Consider the following 18,908-nt stretch of genomic DNA (forward strand, 5'->3'; position numbering starts at 1 on the left):
AATTTTATATTGTAGTAACATTATGCTCTAAATAAAATAAATGGTAACACCTATGTGAGATATTGTGAGTTCGAACCCATCTTCTTAAATATATTAGTTTTTCATTTTTTATGTTTTAAAAAATTTAGTATAGTGTTCCAAATATTTCTCAAGTTAATTTTAATCTTTTAACTTTTAAAAACTTAAGTTTGCCTATATATTATTGTACTTATTTCGTACTTTTTTACATGTCATTTAAGGTTTTTCATCAATACCAAATGAAACATTAATTGCACTAGTAAAATGATTGATTTACCCTTAATACATCTGTCATAAATTTCTACTTTTTATGCAAAAATTCTCTCTCTTATTAATTTGTATGGTTTAATGAAGATTATTTGCATTAATACTAAACTTCTCTTTTATTATAAATACAGACAAAATTGAGAAAATATTTTTAGAAGTGCATTGGTAATACAAAACGACATATAAAAAAACAAATTAAGAAAATCTAAAACAACATATAATAAAAAACAGAGGGACTAATATGAATGTGGAATAAAATTAATAAAATTTAATGTATTTAAATTTGGATAGAGATAATATCGTAAAATATATTATTTTATCTATATCGTTATCCTACATATCAAACATGACTCATATCTTTTTTTTTTCTATCCCAATCTTTTATCTTTATACCTATACTTATTCCAATCTCAATCTTATCAAAGTATTGTAATAAATAAAGACTTAAGGTAAATTTCATTAATAGTGTACAACCTTTGTCTAATTTCACATTTTTGTGTTCAACTTTCATTTTTTCTCACTAATATGTACGACCTTATAGGTGGTCACACACTATGGTGTACAATAGATAAAAATGACCGATCAACGCCGGTCAAACGTGACACGTCATCAATTTTCACTTTTTAAAAATTGAATGTGACTTCACATATTTTTAAATTACTTTTATACCCTTTAATCAAAATATTGTTTTCCCTAATTCTATCTCCTAATTTTTATTTCTTTAATTCATTCTCTCTCCTAGGATTAACTCCGCTCTCTCTTAATTTCCCTCTCTAAAACCAATTTTGACTTCAAGCTTTATTTTCTCGATTGGTGGAGGAAAATGACATTTAGGATTAGCCAACTTCAAACCTCTGCTCGAGTTCGTTCCCTTTGAAGAAAGAAAAAAGCTAGTTTGTTTGTTCCATACATGAGATTTAGCTCATAGGAATCCAACGATTTGTTTTTGGCTTTATACCATAAACAATGCTCAAACTGTCTTGAATTTGTTTTTGGATTTATAAAAGGCAATCCATCTTGATGACGAATTCCACGATAACAAGAAATGGGCAAAGTCTTACTAGGTCTTGGCACATATTTGTGCTTTACTGAAGACTTGGTGATTCTACTAACCAAACCAGATAACCTTTTGATTTATACGATATTTCATATGTTGCATCCTTTGTTCGAAGAATTTGATATTTCGGCCTGCGATGAACGTTTCTTCTCCGATAAGTCATCGGAGAAGATTGTTGGTCCCTTATAACGTAACAAGTTAGTTCCAAGGGGGGGGATATGAACTATTTAAAATTTTGTATGTTGAGGCTGACTTCTTTTTCTTTGAAAAAGGTTTACACAGCGCGCTGAGTGAACTTAAGACACTAGCTTAGTCAACTGGTGACTAAGTCAGCTTCTTTCCTTGAGTCAGGAGATAGCACTTGAGTCTATTCCTGAACTCAGATACTCAATGCACACAACTCAGCGTGACCTCTTTACTTAGTCAGTTTTTAAGCAAGCAATATATATATCAAAGGAGTTTAAGGTTAGAAAGATGTTACTCAGCAGATTTATCCAGGTTCGGCGTCTACGCTTACGTCCTGTCCTCGGAACACGTTTCGAGCTTTCGAATTCTCTACTGAGCTCTTTAAAGGTAGAGCACCAGACCTTTTACAACTAGAAGCTGAGTATAACAAGAGTACCTTCCTCTATACCTCTACTCACTCCTATTCTACCGCTGAGTACTATAACCGAGTACTCAGCCTCTCCTTTCTATTTCTAGAATTGATAATAAGATTGTCCTAAACAACAATTGCTAAGACACTTTAGATGATTGGAAATCACTCTAGACTTTTACACAATAATCTGGAAATTGGTGTAAGTATTTGCTTTGCTTTTTCTCACAGAACTTCAAGTGTGAATTTGGTCAGCGTAATGGCTAGTTGAAGATCTGCATCGAATTAAGCAACTGAAAGACCTATTTATAGTGACACTTGAGGCATTCGGTGATTTCGAATTTCGAAATAACCGTTGGAGGGAAACGGCTTTATGTCGTTGTCACTCAGTCTACTCAGTGCTGTTGGCCAATCAGATTCTTGCATCTTCTATCTTCGGTCAGTGCTGAGCAGCTTTTGGTCAGTCCAGCAGAATGTCTCTCCTTTTATGGCAAAGTCAACTAGACAGCTTTCTGTGTCTTCTGAACTTTACTCGAAGTGGAAATACTTTGTCTGGAAGTTGCTCTTGCTCAGCTGCTGTCTTGTACTCTTTGTCGTTCTACTCAGCAGCTTCGTTCCGAAGTAGTCAAGGAAGGTCTTCTCGATCCTTCTCATGCTGAGCTGCGTTTTATCAACAACGACAGCGTTTTGCTTACACGGGCCGAGTGGTCTTGATCTGTTTGACTTGGGCTTTGACTCTCACATTGGGCCTTTAGCCTTTTAATCTTTTATGTCTTATAAACAATTTAACTCAACATTTAACAAACACATTAGTGTAATAAATCAAAGCACTTAAACTTAGTGTGTTTAGAATATTTTTAATTATATACTTAAATAATTTTGTCAAATCAAAATCATGTGGAAAGGTGTTTCAAGAGAGTGGAAAAGATTGGGGAAGCTGAGAAGTTGAAAGTGATAAAGACGAAGAGATATGAGTTAGAGACTGGGGGAACTGAGAAGTTGAAGGTGACAAAGTTGAAGCTTTTAGAAATTATTCAGAATAAACATTGTCACCTATTGTCACCCACGACATCTTTTCAATTAGAGATAAAAGGAATAAATCCTAGTTTAGTTGATTAGAGACCATGGAGAGTTGGTGCATCATAGAGATTTTAGAGAGAGAGAGAGAGAGAGAGAGAGAGAGAGAGGAGAGATTAAATGAAGAGAAACAAGATAGAGAGAGAGAGAGAGAGATAGAGGAGTTAGAGCGAGAAAAGGAAAGAGGAAGGAGGAAGAAGAAGGTATAAAAATAATTTTATATTAGGTGGTTAAGTTTTGAGTTTTTGACCGGTCAAACTGCTAACGTGGCACGTTGATTGGATATTTTCACATGCTTTACACGAACTATATGGTATGTATCATTTGGTGAATGAATACCTCGCAGAATTCAAATTCCTCATGTTTACTGGAATCAGAATGAGAACCCATTTCAAAAGAGTCATCACTGCTGCCAAACTGTGTATAAGATTGATCTTGGTGCATCTGATCACAGAATTTAATATAAGAGGCTTATGCGTTTTTAACTTTCCAATCAATAATCAATTTTTAGTCTTGCACTTGAGCAGTAAAACGCTAATCAGAAGAAACGATGAACAATTTTTTTTTTTGGATCAAAATAGAGAAAACTCACAAAAGAAACGCTAATTAGAAGAGAACGATGATGCTTGGTATCATGAATAACAAGTTAATCACGTTAACCAGAGTTTTAATTTACAGAGATAGTACAAATCAACAGAGTTAAAGAAATTAAATATGATTAGGATTAAATTTATACATGTCAAAAAATAAGAGGGAGATTTTTTTTCCAACAAAATGAGAAATCATCTATAAATTTATAGGTATTAATAAGATAAATTGAAAATTATACACCAAAATAAAAAATGAAATAAGGTAAAAGGTTATACGCTGTTAATGAAATTTATCTAAAGACTTGATTGAATCTAGACAGGACACAAGGGTTATTTCGTTTCGCCGGGTCTAAACCTACCCTCGTAGGAAAAGAAAAATTAAAATTGGTGAAGAGCTGAGGATCATATTTCACAAAATAAAATCTAGTAGAAAAAATATGAAATGCCTAAAATAGACGAAGCATTGGAAATTGGCACGGCCGTACGCCGAATCGGCCAGTTGCCAACCGAGCTCTGATGTGTTAAAAGAGTGTAGCATCTTCTTCTCGCCGGATATCTCAAATCTCACTCAGTCAACCTGACCAAATTGTTAGAATCTGCTCAGCACTATTTTGAGGTGATCACTCCGATGCCGCAATCTTCCTCCGTTACCGCCCGTTCCGGCGACGACGATGACAATATCCGTCTCGCGCCTTCGTCCTCCGATCGACCAGATGGAGTCTCCGATTGCAACATCGCTGAAGAAGTAGAGGAACAGAAAAGAGATGGTGATGGTAATGACGATGATGATGAAGAAGAATATGAGGAGATTGAAGTAGAGGTGTATGAGGAGATAGAGGAAGAAGTTGAAGTAGACGATGACGAAGAAGGGGTAGAAGAGGAAGAAGAAGAAGAAGAAGCAGGAGGAGAAAAAAAGGTAGAAGAGGAAGAAGGAGAAGAAGAAGCAGAAGAGCAAGAAGAAGAAGAAGAAGAAGAGGAGGAGGAGGAGGAGGTAGAGGTAGAGATAGAGGAAGAGATAGAGGTAGAGGAAGAGGTAGAGGAGGAGGAAGAGGTAGAGGAGGAGGAGGAAGAGGAAGAGGAAGAGGAAGAAGAGGAAGAAGAAGAAGAAGAGGAAGAGATGGATGAAGAGGTAGAAGAAGAGGAGGATGAGGATATGCCAGATACATCGAAGGAAGCCAATGGGAACCGCAGCGGTTAGTTCTCTGTTAAAATTGAATTGATGTTTTATGTTATCTATTTTTCTGGTATTGATCTGTGATGTTAATTTGAGTGCACTGTTTGAAATTGTTCGTTTGAGGGTTGAGATATAGATGTTCCTCTCTGACTATGAATAGCCTCAACCAACTATGAATGAATGAAACTAGGATAGCTCAATCTTCACTTGATAAAACAGGACTAGTTAATTGATAAATCGAAGGTACTTTGCTGTTCTTTTTCGGTGAGGAGTTCCTGCTTGGATTTTTGGATTTTTGTGGTAAATAGGAGCCAATTTGGGAAATCATGGCTGATATTTTTGATTCAATAGGTATGTTGCCTTAGTTTCCATTTATAAAATATTAGGGGCTTTCCGTTGGGAAATCTAGAACTCTTAATTTATTTTGTAAGAAGAAATATCACAATGCTTGATCAATTCTTCAGGAGCAGGGAATAAGGTCCTCTTATATTTTCAGGTTTCATTAGATCGTTTGGGGTATTCAAGCGCAGCCTTGGTTTCACATAGAATTATTATAGTCACCTAACCTTTATGGGAATCATTCTTAGATATCACTCGGTGATAGTACTTAAGCCAACTTCTTTTTATGATAGTTCCTCTACAATTGTGTCTGAATCGCCGGGACACGGCTGGGACACCGCAGGGACAATGCAAGGACACGTCAGGAGGGAGGGAGTATTAGAATAGAGCTCTTAGCTTTGCAAAGATCATGTATCTTACACATATTTTCTCTTGCAAGCTTTTTGTAGAAAATTTTCTTCCATGACTTGAACCCATGAACCTCTAGTTCTGAAGAAGCAATCTTATCATTTGTTAAGACTAGCCATTAAAGCATTTTTTGGCATGAATAAATTTCACAAAATTTTAAGAACTTTTTGTTGCTGGAATGAAATATTTTAGGACTTCCGTTTCTAGAATTGAGTTAACTTCTACCAAATTTATGAAATCAATGGAAACAAACTACAAATGAACTTTATAAAATTTAAGAGGAATTTTAAAGATATGGATTATTTCCGTGTGGTTGATTCTAATTTATTGGTTTTTATATCGAATTTATCTTTACTTGCTGCTTGAGACCAAATACATACGTGTTTTGTTTGTTTCTTTTCTGGTTGGTCATTCTTTTTGTTGAGGAGGATTGAAGTTGTTGGGTTATTCATTTGATCAATAATTGTTGATATGTCAGAGAGAAGCAAGAATCCGAAATTGGTTCAACATTTTGTTGATGAATTTATTAAATATTATGACACATTAGCTTCACATCGTTCTTCTTCGTCTATCACTGTCACTCCCAAGTCAGGTAACTCAACTAAGTGTCTCATTTCATCATCTTCAAAATGGACCATTGATTCTGGTGCCATAGATCATATAACATGTAACCTTAAACTTTTCTTTTCTCCATTTAACACTTTTCCGTCACATGTCACTCTAGCTGATTGAACATCTTTGTTTTTGTCATTGGTTCAACCACTATTACACCAATTCCTTCTCTCTCTCTTCTGCGTGTTCTTTATGTACCTAGATTTGCTTTTAATTTGATATCTGCGAGTAAACTTGCTCGATCTTTAAACTGTACTATCTCATTTTTTCCCGAGCATTGTTTGAGCCAAGATCTGCTGACGAACAATAAGTTATTGGTAGAGGATGAAATCTAGAGGTCTCTACGTGTTGGATACTCCTGTCCAGTATCTCCATTCCTTTTGATGAACATTATCGATTAGGACATCTTTCTCTACCTCTTTTCAAAAATTTACATCCTCGGTTTCAAAATTATCTAATTTACATTGCGATTCTTCTGAGTTTGCAAAACATCATCGTGTGTCTTCCTCCCCACGAGTCAATAAGAGGTTAAAATTTCCCTTTGAATTAGTACACTATGATGTTTGGGGACCATGCCCCGTTGTCTCTAAACTTGGTTTTAAGTATTTTATTACGTTTGAGGATGATTTTTCTCGGACCACTTGGCTATGTTTAATAAAAAAATTCGCTCTGAATTATTTACTCATTTAACTGCCTTCTGTGCTTAAATTAAGACTCATTTTGCTGTTTTGCTTCATACACTAAGAAGTGACAATTCCAAATAATTTCTAGAACATTTCAAACTTTCATACTCCAAAATGGTTTTCTTCACCAATCTTCCTGTGTTGATACACCTCAAAATGCAATTTCAACATGTTTTCTATCAGCCGAATGCCTTCCTTCGTCTTACAGGGTGAGATTCCTTGTAGTACCGTCTTTCCTAACAAACCATTGTTTCTTGTTTCACCCCGAATTTTTGGGAGTACTTGCTTTATCCGGGATGTTCGACTACAAGTCACTAAACTCGACCCTAAAGCACTCAAATGTGTTTTCCTTGGTTACTCCCGTCTTCAGAAAAGGTATCGCTGTTTCTCCTCAGTTTTTAATAAGTACCTTGTGTCCTCTGATACATCCACTTTCGACAACGATGTTGATAGTGTGTTGGTCTATCAAGTCCACCATATTCCTCAGTCTCAGCCCCTACAACCATTTAGGCCCCATCATTCAGGTATATTCAAGACGACAAAGATCTCCTGCTTCTGATCCTGTAACTATCTTTGTTTTGCAATCCGATCCAACCTATGAGTCTACTCAAGATAGTGATGATGACCTTCCTATTGCTCTTCGCGAAGGTAAACAATCTTGCACATATCCTATTTCTGCTTTTGTTTTCTATGACAAATTATTCTCTTCTGCATGTTCTTTTATTGCTTCACTTAATTCTACTACCGTTTTTAAATCTCTCAATGATAGAAGAGATGAATGCTTTGGATGCTAATAATACTTGGGATTTGGTTAATTTGTCCGTGGGGCTCTTTTAGAAGCTAGTCATGTAGCAAAGGGGTATGTTCAGACTTATTCTGTCGATTATTCTGGCACTTTCTCTCCGGTGGCTAAGATGACTTCTATTCAACTTTTTTTTTTTTATCTCAATGGCGGCTTGTTCTAATTGGCTTTTGCATTAGTTGGATATAAAAAGTGCTTTATTATATGGGAACCTTCAAGAAAAAGTTTATATGGGGAAACCACTAGGGTTTGTTGCTTAGGGGAGTATCACAGTTTGTCGTCTCTACAAATCCCTATAGGACTTGAAACAAACTACTCGAGCTTGGTTTGGGAAGTTCAACGAAGCGGTTGAGAAATTTGGGATGAAGTAGTGCATGTGTGATCATTCTGTTTTTTATAAACGCTCTACATCGGATATCATTCTCCTTGTTGTCTATGTAGACGATATTGTTATCACAGGAAGTGACATTTCAAGAATCTCATTTCTAAAATCATTTACTAAGGACTGGGGGCTCTTAAGTACTTCTTGTGAATTGAGGTGTTAAGGAGCAAGAAAGGAGTTTTCCTGGCTCAAAGATAATATGTTCTTGATTTGTTGTCAGAAATAGTAAAATCTGGAGCTAAATCATGTAGTACGCGTTTGACTCCGAATTTGCATCTCATATCAGAAGGAGAATTATTTGACGATCCTAGTAGATATAGGCGTTCTGTGAGAAAACTGAATTATCTTATAGTGACTAGACCTGATATAGCCTACCATGTCAGTGCCGTTGATGTCTTTCCCCACTATTGATCACTGGACTGCACTTGAACAAATCTTATGCTACTTAAAAAAGGACTCTTGGTCAAGGAATACTTCACAAGAATCATGGTCATACACAAATCAAATGTTTCTTCGATGCAAATTGGGTAGGAGATAAGGATGATAGGAGATCCACTACTGGCTACAATGTTTTTGTTGGAGGAAATTTGGTTTCTTGAAAGAGCAAGAAGCAACATATTGTCTCTCGCACTAGTGCAGAATCTGAGTATCGAGCAATGTCTCAATCAGTTTGTGAAGTTATGTGGATTTGTTATTTCTTGTCCGAACTTCGATTCAAGGTCACCACTCTAGCCAAGTTATAATGTGAATAGACGTGTGTGAATAGATGTAAATAGTCGATAATCAATGGCTCTAGTCAATTGTCAATAGTTAATAGCTATAGTCAATAAGTTAATAGTCAACAAGTGTAAATTTATTACTCGCTCTATTCCATTATACAAGTCGTTTTAGAAAGTGTTTTTTTTTTCCAAAATATAAGTCGTTCTAGTTTCTACGAATTTTTAGTTTAGTTTTTTGGTCCAAGCATTGAATTTGTCTTAGTTATTAATGTATTCATGTATTTTTAACATTCCAAGGCTTAACCAACGTAAATTCATTAATTAACTCTATATTAGTTGTATTTTTTAATTTGTGTAAAACACCTAGAATGACTTATATAATGGAACAAAGGGAGTAGCTTTTATTAGCTTTCCTAGTTTAGCATTTTACCTCTTGCATAAATACCTATAGCTAATTAGTAATGTATCTTCAATCATTGCTCTTTTTAGTAATCATCCAATCCTTACTACTTATTATGTATGGTCCCTAATCTTTCTTGTCTATTCCTGAATGAAAATCTTGCTAGTAGCAGTTATTAGCATATGTCAAAGGAAATGCATAATGGTGGTGTTAAAAAAGATCCATCCTAAAAACTTAAGTTTATTGGTGAAGGCTCCAAGATAATTTGATTATTTTTTCTGACATGCAAATGCTAATTGTACTTGAAGCATGTATGAGCACAAACTATTTTCTCCTGTGCTGAAATTTTAATTAATAGAATGAGTCTGCCAGAATTCGAACTCTAGGTCACAGATCTAAGGGGCTTTGATACAACCACTCAGTTTAATGATCGTTAGTAATCGTTTTCTTTTATAAACTAATCTCTTAAAGTACAAAATGCAACCTTTGAATACGTAACTGAATAGAAAAGCTCTATTCCTAGATTGGATACGTATCTCAATAGAAAAACTAAGGAAGTAACGAAGACTAATAATTGGAAAAAACACACACAAACATCCTATTTTAATTCAGATGCCCTCCTGCATGTCAATTTTGAACCTACATCAATAGATCTCTATTTGTTAAATAGGCAAAAATATAGAGAACGTTGGAACAGTAATAAAAGGATTAGGTTTGAATGAGACCTTTGCAGTAAATTATGAATAGGGAAAAAAGAGAGCAGTGTATGGGCTGATTTCTAATGGCCTATTTATACTAGTTAAATCCAAATTCTAGGCTGAAAACTGTTTCAAATTAGTTAGGTTAAAAATCCTTGCTAATTAGACAACCCAAACAAAGAATAAAAATTCAAACACTATTCCAAATGCGTAAACTACTTAACTAAGCAGGAACCAAGTTAGTTTAAAACTAAATAAAATGTAAAAAAATGAGCTGTTTTATTTCAGATCTGTTCTTGTGCATCAAAACTGATCGTGCATATGAAAAGCATAATTGGAGAGTGCATTCTCCAGCTCACAAATATGCACGCACAAATTTTCACTTGTAAAGAAAAAAGGAAAGAGAGAAAATAAGAGAGCTAGGTTGAGAATGTAAAGGTAGACCTTAAATCAGAGAGGAGCAAAAGGATCAATGCAGTCAATATTAACTTTTGCACTTAAAGACTCTTTTAGTCTTTTTTATATAGTTGTAAAGATATATCATCCGGTATTTCATGGAACTTGGAAGCTATGCCTCATTCTTGAGACTGAAGATAAATGATATCTGAAAACTTATACGTTAAACCTAGTTTTGGCTTTCTAGAGAGATCAATTGATCATACAAATCTGATCTATTAATGCATTGATGGTTGTCATGGAACCAATTGAACTAAAAGTTTAGGATAGTTAAGGTCCAATAATAGCTTTTATATTAATTTTTGACACATCCGGCACATGAATGCCCAATCTGTACAACACAAGTCCATCTCACTATGTGTCAAATCTAATCAACAAATGAGGCTGCTAGAAATTGAACCCTTGATCACTTGGTCAAAAAAAAGGCTCTGATACCATGTCATGGAACCAATTGAACTAAAAGCTCAAGCTTATAATTAATGAACTAAAAGCTCAAGCTTATAGTTAAGGCCCAATAATAGCTTTTATATTAATCTCTGACAATGGTCAATACGTAGAGGGTGCTTCCCATGGAAAAACATTTTCTCCGTCAAGCGAACATTTTTCTTTATAATTGCTTCTTTTCTTTTCTACTGAATGGTGGGAGTGATTGTCAAGAATTTATGTTCCACCTTATTGTTTATAAAATGATTTTGTATTTGGCGCAATCCTCCTATCATATCAGGAACTGCTCCCCCATAATGCATATTTGAGGCCTGATCTTGTGAACTAATGATATTATTGCAAATGTAGTGGATTTTTCTTCCTCTTTGCTTGAGCATGCAGTTGTTCCATACTTGTGCATGTGCTTGTTGCATTTTTTCATTGAATAATTGTATTGTCAAATTTCTTTATCTTTCTCTCTTGTTAGGATTGTTAATTAGTATCTCTTTTTAGCCGTTGCAAACATAAAGTGGACTCACTGCCTTTACTTCACCTAAACCTCTGAGCTTAGCAATATGACTCTACAACCTGTTAGGTAGCTGATCCAATGTGCGATTGTCTTTATTGTTAGGGTTCTCAAGTATCTGGTTCAAAAGATATCTGAAGTTTAAAATGTTCAAATTATGGTCTTGGGGAATTGATACTTTGCTTTATTTATTGATTTAGTTCTTCTTCCATGTAGATGTTAGTCAAGTTATCAACTTTGAGGGGAATGCCAGGCAACTTGGATCACATTCTTCTCCAAAAAAAATTGAGTTGAGGCCACATTCTAGTTCCCATGTAGAAGATAGCATCGTTAGTTCCAAATATTCTGGTCCTTCAAACGAACTATTCAAAAAGGAGGATGAATCATGTACGCATTCTGAGGATTCAAAGTGTATCAAATCAGTAGAGCATTTGATTACTTCTGGAAACAATGGGAGTCAAGAGTCCATTGTCAGAAAGGGCGCAGACGAATTTATGATGACGGAAACCTCTGCAGAAGGAAGCAGGCCCGACAACATTAGCAAGGTTCATTTTTGTAATACTGAAGCCATGGCTGCCGATACCAACAGTCAGCTTACTAATTTGGCATCTAATGCCTTAGCAATGAAAGACCAAGATATGGAGCCTAATACTAATATCAGTTTTCAGGAAGAAGTGAAGTCAATGGAGAAGAGGTCAGAGGATTATAAGGAGGAAACTACATCAAGGTGTGGTGATACTCGCTCAAGTCTTTCAATTTCTTTTTTTACCTTCATACTGCTGGGCCTTTTTCCTTTCATCATATCTTCCTCATTTTGAATATCTTTTCAGTTTGATTTTGACTTTGGTGTTACTACCAATTCCTTCTTTGTGCAAACTTTAGGTTTTCCAGATCAATTACTTCAGAGATAAGGACTCAAAATCTGTGCCCTTCTGCTGAATTGAGGGATCAAAGCAAAATCCCAGCAGTTATATGTGATTTTTTTGCTAAAGGGTGGTGCATTAGGGGCAGTGCATGTAGGTTCCTTCATATAAACAATAAAGCAGACAACGCACTGGAGGGAGAAACAGAAGCTGCATGTTTCTCAAAAAGTGAACAGTTTGACGAAGGTATATTATGTTCCTCATAATATAAATGTTGATGCACCTTCTTGGTTATGCTATTTATAAAATCGGTCTTGCCCCTTCTGTATCAGGTTTAAAAAACTTCATGGAAAAGCCAAAATTGTCTAGTAATCATGACCTAGTGGTTTCCTCAATAAGAAATGATGCTACTTATTCTCGTGATTTCTCATTGGAAAAAATCTTTGAATCAAAAAATGAAGAAAGCCAAAGATTGTATCGATTCGATGACAAAGACAAATCATCATCATTTCAGCAAGAAGGTCTTGGGTTTTTTTCCTCTAAGGATGCAGGTATAAAAAATCATAGACACGATTGGCACTCTGCTGATCATGGAAGCTATGTCTCTCCAATCAATAGAGGTAGCTCTCCTTCGTTGAAGAACAGCTTGCTTCCTGAACGTAGATCTTATTTGAGTGGGTCAGCTGCAGCGGACAGCAGTTACCATGGCTTGAATTCCTCATCTTATTCAAGCAGCCTAGAGAATCAAATATATATTAGAAGTTGTTCTATGCGTCGTTCGCTACCATCTCACCATATCTCAGCTTGGACAGGATCATCATTTTCTTTTGGTTCCTCTTTGAATACAGGTCCTTTTGGTTCTGAGAAGCTTATGAGAAATGATACAGATTATAATGCTTCGAGACCATGTTCTTTACTGCAAAGTGGTTCTCCACTCTCTAATCCTGATAGGGGAATTTTACCTTTACCTAGTAACCATAAACGAAATTGGCACGCTGCTGATTATGGAAGCTGTCTCTCTCCCATTAATAGAGGTAGTTCTCCTTCACTGCAGAACAGCTTGCTTCCTGAACGTAGATCTTATTTGAGTGGCTCAGCTGCAACCCTAAGCAATTACCGGGGCTTGAATCGCTCTTCCTGTTCAAGCAGCTTAGAGAATCAAATATATATCAGAAGTCTATCAGTGCAAGGGACAAAAATCGATGATTCTCTTTCAAGTAGTCGTACGTTGCCATCTCACCATATCTCGGCTTGGACTGGATCATCATTTCCTTTTGGTTCCTCTTTGAATATTAGTCCTTTTGATTCTCAAAAGCTGTTGGCAAATGATAAAGATCATCATGCTTCTAGATCATGTTCTTTACTGCAAAGTGCTTCTCCACTGTCTGGTTCTGATAGAGAAAATGTACCTTTAACTGGTCTATCTGGGGATCTGTTGTGCTATGCAAAACATAAAGAGAAAATTTCATCTAATACCTGGGAACAGTCTTTACCTTTCCAGCCATCTTCTATTATGACACCTACGCTGGCAGCCGCTTCTGGTAACCAGTATGACCATATTGATTTGCCTACTGCTTGCTACAGAGTGCCCTTTAAATTTTCTTATGGTAGTCATGGGACATCCAGTGTTGATATAAATCAACCTACAGATAGCAAATCATTAGAAAGCCGGGCCCATGGCCCTCAAAATGATACATATGGTACTGGAACGGTGACAAAAGCAAACTGTGTGGTTAATGGGGAAAATGGGAGCATGGCTGATGAAGAAATTGATTCAAGCACTGTGCATCAAAAAGATGTTCCAAATGCAAGCACAGTCAATGTTGCTTGTGATTCTACAAGGCAAGATGATGGTCCCAGACACAAAAGGGTCAAGGTAGAAAGAGTGAGGCAGAACGGTGAAATAGAGGTTGACAAAAAGTCAGATGGAGAATCAAAAGCCACAAGACATTTCCGTGCTGCTTTGGTTGATGTGGTCAAGGAATTGTTGAAACCGACTTGGCGTGAGGGCCATCTCAGCAAGGATGCACATAACACAATAGTTAGAAAGGCAGTTGAGAAGGTTGTTGGCAGCTTGGAGCCCCATCAGATTCCAAGTACGATGGAATCGATTAAGCTATATCTTTCTTCATCTCAGCCTAAACTTGCAAAACTTGTTGAGGTGAGTGTCATAATTCAAGAGATAATATGTACTTGAGGAGCTGATAGATGTTAGATTTTGGAAGTTGTCTGTGCTTGGAATTTGATGGTTGTTTTTTTTACGTGCAGGGATATTGTGCAAAGTATGGGAAATCTTGACATCTTGGACCAAATCCCTTTGTTTTCCTTTTACATAGTTGCCTCTACTTCTAGTGATTTGAAAATTCGCAACACTATGTTTGAGGCATATTTATAACTGAGGTTGAGGTGGAATGTCAAGGATTTTTTTTATCAGATGCTTATCTTTGTGGTTGAGTGTTTTTTTTTTTTTTTTTTTTTATAATGAAGTTGCACATATTTACTCAACCTCTTTGGAATAAGATATAGAAGTTATGTTTGCAGTTAATTTGTTAATGTGGCATAAAGTTTGTCTTCTCATTCACTGACTACATGCAAACTACTTGTATGTATAAATTAGCTGGGTTCTAAAAGCTTAGGCTAATAGTTATTGTTGCTTTCCCCATTCATTTTGTATTTTACATTAGCTTCTTGCAGTCCCCCATGGCGCATTAGAGTGTCCCCCTCTTCTTTTATTAGGCATATGAGGATGATAACACACAGATCATAATTTCATTTGCTTTATATAATATTTTGTTTGACCTTTAGCACTCTATTTTGTAAATACTTCATAAGTTGAAAATACTTTGTGAATGGCTTTTTAGAAGGCAGCCTGACCATGTTCAGCAATTTTGCTTAATTGTTGGGGTCCAGGAACAAGTTTCTGCACCTATCTGCCATGCCAGTATATTATGATTTAAGATGCAAGTGTTATTATCTTTTATCTCTTGTTTGTGTCAGTGTTACTAGAGGTGCACAAGGTGTTTGCATAGGTGCAGTTCTCCTCCAGCGCCTCTCGACTTCTAAGGCAGCCAGTTTAGAGAGGCGAATGCCTTTTGTGCTTAAGCAGTGCCTTTTAGAGAAGGCAAGAGGCGTGAATGGTCATGAATAGCATAGGTTGATTTTTCTTTTTCCTGATTTAAGTTCAGTTATATTATGAAGTCTAACTAATTTAGGAAGTATGATGGGTTTTAGTAACTTGAGGTATATTAGAAAGTTCAAAAGTTTTTTTTAGCAAGTCTGACCATCTTTTAGGTTTTTAAAACTTATTAAGGTTAAAATCATTAGAACTACAACCCGTTGACAACCTCTATAAAAGTGAAAGCCTTACTCCAACTCTTCATTGTGGTCTTCTTTTTTCGCCTTTCTATTAACATCTCTAAACTTTTGTTCCAGTTGTGTTGTTTGGCTCTTCACTACTTTAGTAAGTTTTTCTGTTAGATTAATATGGCTTCCAATTTCAAAGATAGCATGTGTTAGATTCTTGGATTAACAGTAATCTTTGAGCTAATACTCTTAATTAGGATTTTAAGCTAAAATTGAGCTAATACTCATGATTAGTTGCGCTGGTGCTTTTAACTCTCTTTTTACGCAATTGCTGGCTTATCGTAATTTGATGTGGTTCTGGTACCTGTGTCTATGGATGGTCAGTGCAGGTTTCCTACAATAGGAATATTATGGAGTGAGGTATTTTCTTCCTTTGGTTATGGAATCCCTTCCTGAATGAATAGGCTTCTGCACTGTTCCATTTTTTACATCTAACTTGTGATGGATTTGGTTTTCTTCCTCCAACATACTGATAGCTGTTGCACTTTTCAGTCCCATAACCATCTAACATCTATGTACAGCACAATAGAATACTAGGTTATAAGATGGAGAATATGCGTAATAGGATTGCAAAAGCAGAAATTGGAGAAGGGAGAGAGGCAAGACATTTTCATATTAAGATTAGATAGGAAGAGGTCTACATCAAGTGTAATTTTAAGGCAAAATTTGAGTCATTATTATACATTGAGTTTAGTTTTATGTAATCCTTGCTATACCAGTTTATACTATTCCCACATAGAATGCTGAAGCCTGTCGTGTAAAATTTATGGAGCCTGAGGTTGTGCCTAAAGATGCAGTTTCTGAAACTGATGCAAAAATGAAGGAATCGAGATGCATAATTTCCAGCGCTCGAGTAATTTGTTAATTCCTATTTTTTTTTAAACTAATTTCAACTATTTATTCATTTGATTATTGGACAGCAGGTTCATCAAGAAAGCTACTTGTGGTGTTTCAATCAATGTGACTAGGGAAAACAAAATACAGGGTTATTCATGCTTATCCTTTGGCATGAATAATTCATCTGAATCTGATGAATGAACAATTCGCAAACAAATTTTGAAATGAAAAAGAAAAAAAAGACCCTCAATCTAATACGAGTTAATAGTCTATGACTTTATTCCTGGAGTAGTATGTGCTTTTATTCTCGGCTGGTGAGCATGGCATTCCCGGCATGGAGATACAAAAGACAGAAATATTTTCTGGCCAAATGACTTATTTGTAGCAGTATGCTCCTTCTTTGCTTGGTTTCTCTCTTTATGGTTTGAGACTTTTTTGTCATCCTTGTTGCTCGATCTCTGGTTATTGCTACCGGTTTCACCCTTGGAGCCAGGTTTATGGTTCACCTGCTTGGATTGATACAAAAATGCTTCCAGTTGTACCTGTCCACTGGAAATTGAAGTATCTGTTAGACAGTTGTTGTGTGCTGAGTAAGGGGCCTTTGATTGCATATCTTGAATAGATAGGAGGCAAGAAAAAGATAGCGATTGGAGTGAACTGCTATCCGCAGCAGTATCCATGGACATCCCTGCAGGTGCCATTTTGTTGCAACTTGCAAACTTGGGGCGAGAACCAGCAGCTTTATTTATACAAAGGCAAAGCTGGATCATGTGGTAGACATCTGTTCTTTTCTGTTTGTACTTCTTGGTTTTTTTGCCGTTTCTATAAAGTGGCATTTTCACCTCGTAGGATTGGAGGTAATTGTGAAAAGACTTGCCGAGTTTCTTTTTGGTAAACTAGTTGTTTGAATAGTGGACAAATTTCTAGAATTTTAAGGTATTTACTTTGCTGAATTTCACCATTGGTTGCAAAAGGTCAATTGTCTCAGCTGATTGATGGTGAAAATAATTAGTACGTACGTGCTGTGCTAATTCTTTTGGCAGGATGCTGAAGTTGCGAAATGGATGTGCTTTAGAAAGTCGACGAGGATGCGTGAAAATTTTGATGGTACTTTCAATTCCAAATAGTTTATATTGTAGTCTTGTTTGATTCAACTGTTTTTATCTATTGTTTGGTATTGTGATTAGGTGTTTACTGTTTATAATTGATAGAAGTTAACTACGAAATAGCTATTAGCAGCTGTTTTTCAATTCTAACCAAATACTTTTATTCTTTTTGGAGTGAAAAACCGAAAAGAAAATTATTTGAAGGAATTATTTGGATTCAAGATTCCAACTCAATTTTTTTTTTAACTCAGTTAGGGGGATTTGTTAGGAACTCATTGGGCGGATCCTTTAATTAGGTGCATTAGGATTCGAGAGGTCTTTAATTAAAGTTTAATCGGTCAAAAGTTTTTCCTTTCACCAGAAATATTAACTCCGTAAATGCATTCCTATTTACTCGAGTTAATGGTAAGAATTAGCAAGATTAGACATGCCATATATGCTCCCTCATCTAGCCAAGTTATTATCGTTGGTTGTTTTGTGATGATGGATATTACAAGAGAGGCGGCAAGTTAAATATTATATATTGGATAAATGTTAAATCCGTATTTCCTTATCATGGAATTCTACCGTCTCATATAATTATTATTTGCCGGAGGATGGTCGGAAACCTCAAAGTTGGATTCAATAAATTTTACATTACACTTGCCTTATGTAAATTGGTTGCTCTCTATATTTCGTTTTAAAATTATCAATTACATTAAGATCTTGTTTGGTACGTTGTAATGGGCTTTATAATGGAATACATATATTACGATGGAGGTCATTACTATGTTTGGATTATCATTTTTGTCATAATGGAATCACAAATACATCACTTGATTTCTTTGCAAATTTATATAATGGGTTTACAAACAAAAGAGGTATGAATTCCAACCCTTATATTTTTTATTACTATACAAAAAAAAAAAACATGAAAACCGAAAAGGAAAAATGTGAAAAAATTGAAAACGAGAAAAAAATGCAAATGTGAAAATTGAAAACAGGAAAAGGGTGAAAAAACATGAAAGCTACGAAAAAGGAAAATGAAAAAAATGGAAACGAGCAAAAAGAAACAATGAAAAAAACGAAAAAACAGGAGAACCCTTAAAAACATGAAAAAAGAACAGAAAAATGTGAAAAATGAAAAGAAAAACGAGAAAGATATAAAAAATTGTATTTAACTAAATAAGCATGCGTATTGTAATGATAATTGCATCTTATCAATTTTATTAAAATTTGTCAACAACACATGGTATTATTACAACATTGATTTTATTACATTGCATTTCAACGTACCAAACGGACCTTAAGGTTCTGTTTGGTACACTGTTACGAGCGTTGTAATTACGATGAAGGTTCATTACCATGTTTGGATTAGTCATATTGTTTTTGTCGTAATGGAATTACTAATACATTATTCAATTTTTCGTTACAAATTTATGTAATGAGTATTACAAATAAAATATGCATGAATCCCATTACAATTAGCTCTTGTATTTTTATTAGGGTAAAGTTCAAATAAAACCCCTGTGGT

The 18,908-nt window shown here is 35.5% G+C and overlaps 1 protein-coding gene across 2 annotated transcripts; it reads left to right on the forward strand.

Annotated features, from left to right (window-relative positions):
• The first annotated feature begins 3,971 nt into the window (after positions 1-3,971).
• Positions 3,972-14,522, forward strand: LOC136233377 (uncharacterized). 2 transcript variants are annotated; one of them, XM_066023011.1, is made up of 6 exons: positions 3,972-4,797; positions 11,443-11,771; positions 11,895-11,953; positions 12,109-12,335; positions 12,422-14,250; positions 14,358-14,522. In XM_066023011.1, exons 1-6 carry the CDS (start codon positions 4,233-4,235, stop codon positions 14,385-14,387), a joined length of 3,039 nt encoding a protein of 1,012 aa, XP_065879083.1. In that variant the 5' UTR covers positions 3,972-4,232; the 3' UTR covers positions 14,388-14,522. The 2 variants fall into 2 exon arrangements, with proteins under 2 accessions (XP_065879083.1, XP_065879082.1); XM_066023010.1 differs by having other exon boundaries at positions 11,443-11,953.
• Positions 14,523-18,908: the final 4,386 nt, after the last annotated feature.

Source organism: Euphorbia lathyris, chromosome 6 (genome assembly GCF_963576675.1).
Source record: "Euphorbia lathyris chromosome 6, ddEupLath1.1, whole genome shotgun sequence".
In the NCBI taxonomy this organism is placed as follows: Eukaryota; Viridiplantae; Streptophyta; class Magnoliopsida; order Malpighiales; family Euphorbiaceae; genus Euphorbia; species Euphorbia lathyris.

Excerpts from the sequence above, each read along its gene's own strand:
- LOC136233377 (XM_066023010.1), top strand. The coding sequence starts at position 4,233 with ATGCCGCAATCTTCCTCCGTTACCGCCCGTTCCGGCGACGACGATGAC. Across the intron at positions 12,336-12,421 it reads AAGTGAACAGTTTGACGAAG|GTTTAAAAAACTTCATGGAA; the intron begins GTATATTATGTT and ends CTTCTGTATCAG. Across the intron at positions 14,251-14,357 it reads AACTTGCAAAACTTGTTGAG|GGATATTGTGCAAAGTATGG; the intron begins GTGAGTGTCATA and ends TTTTACGTGCAG.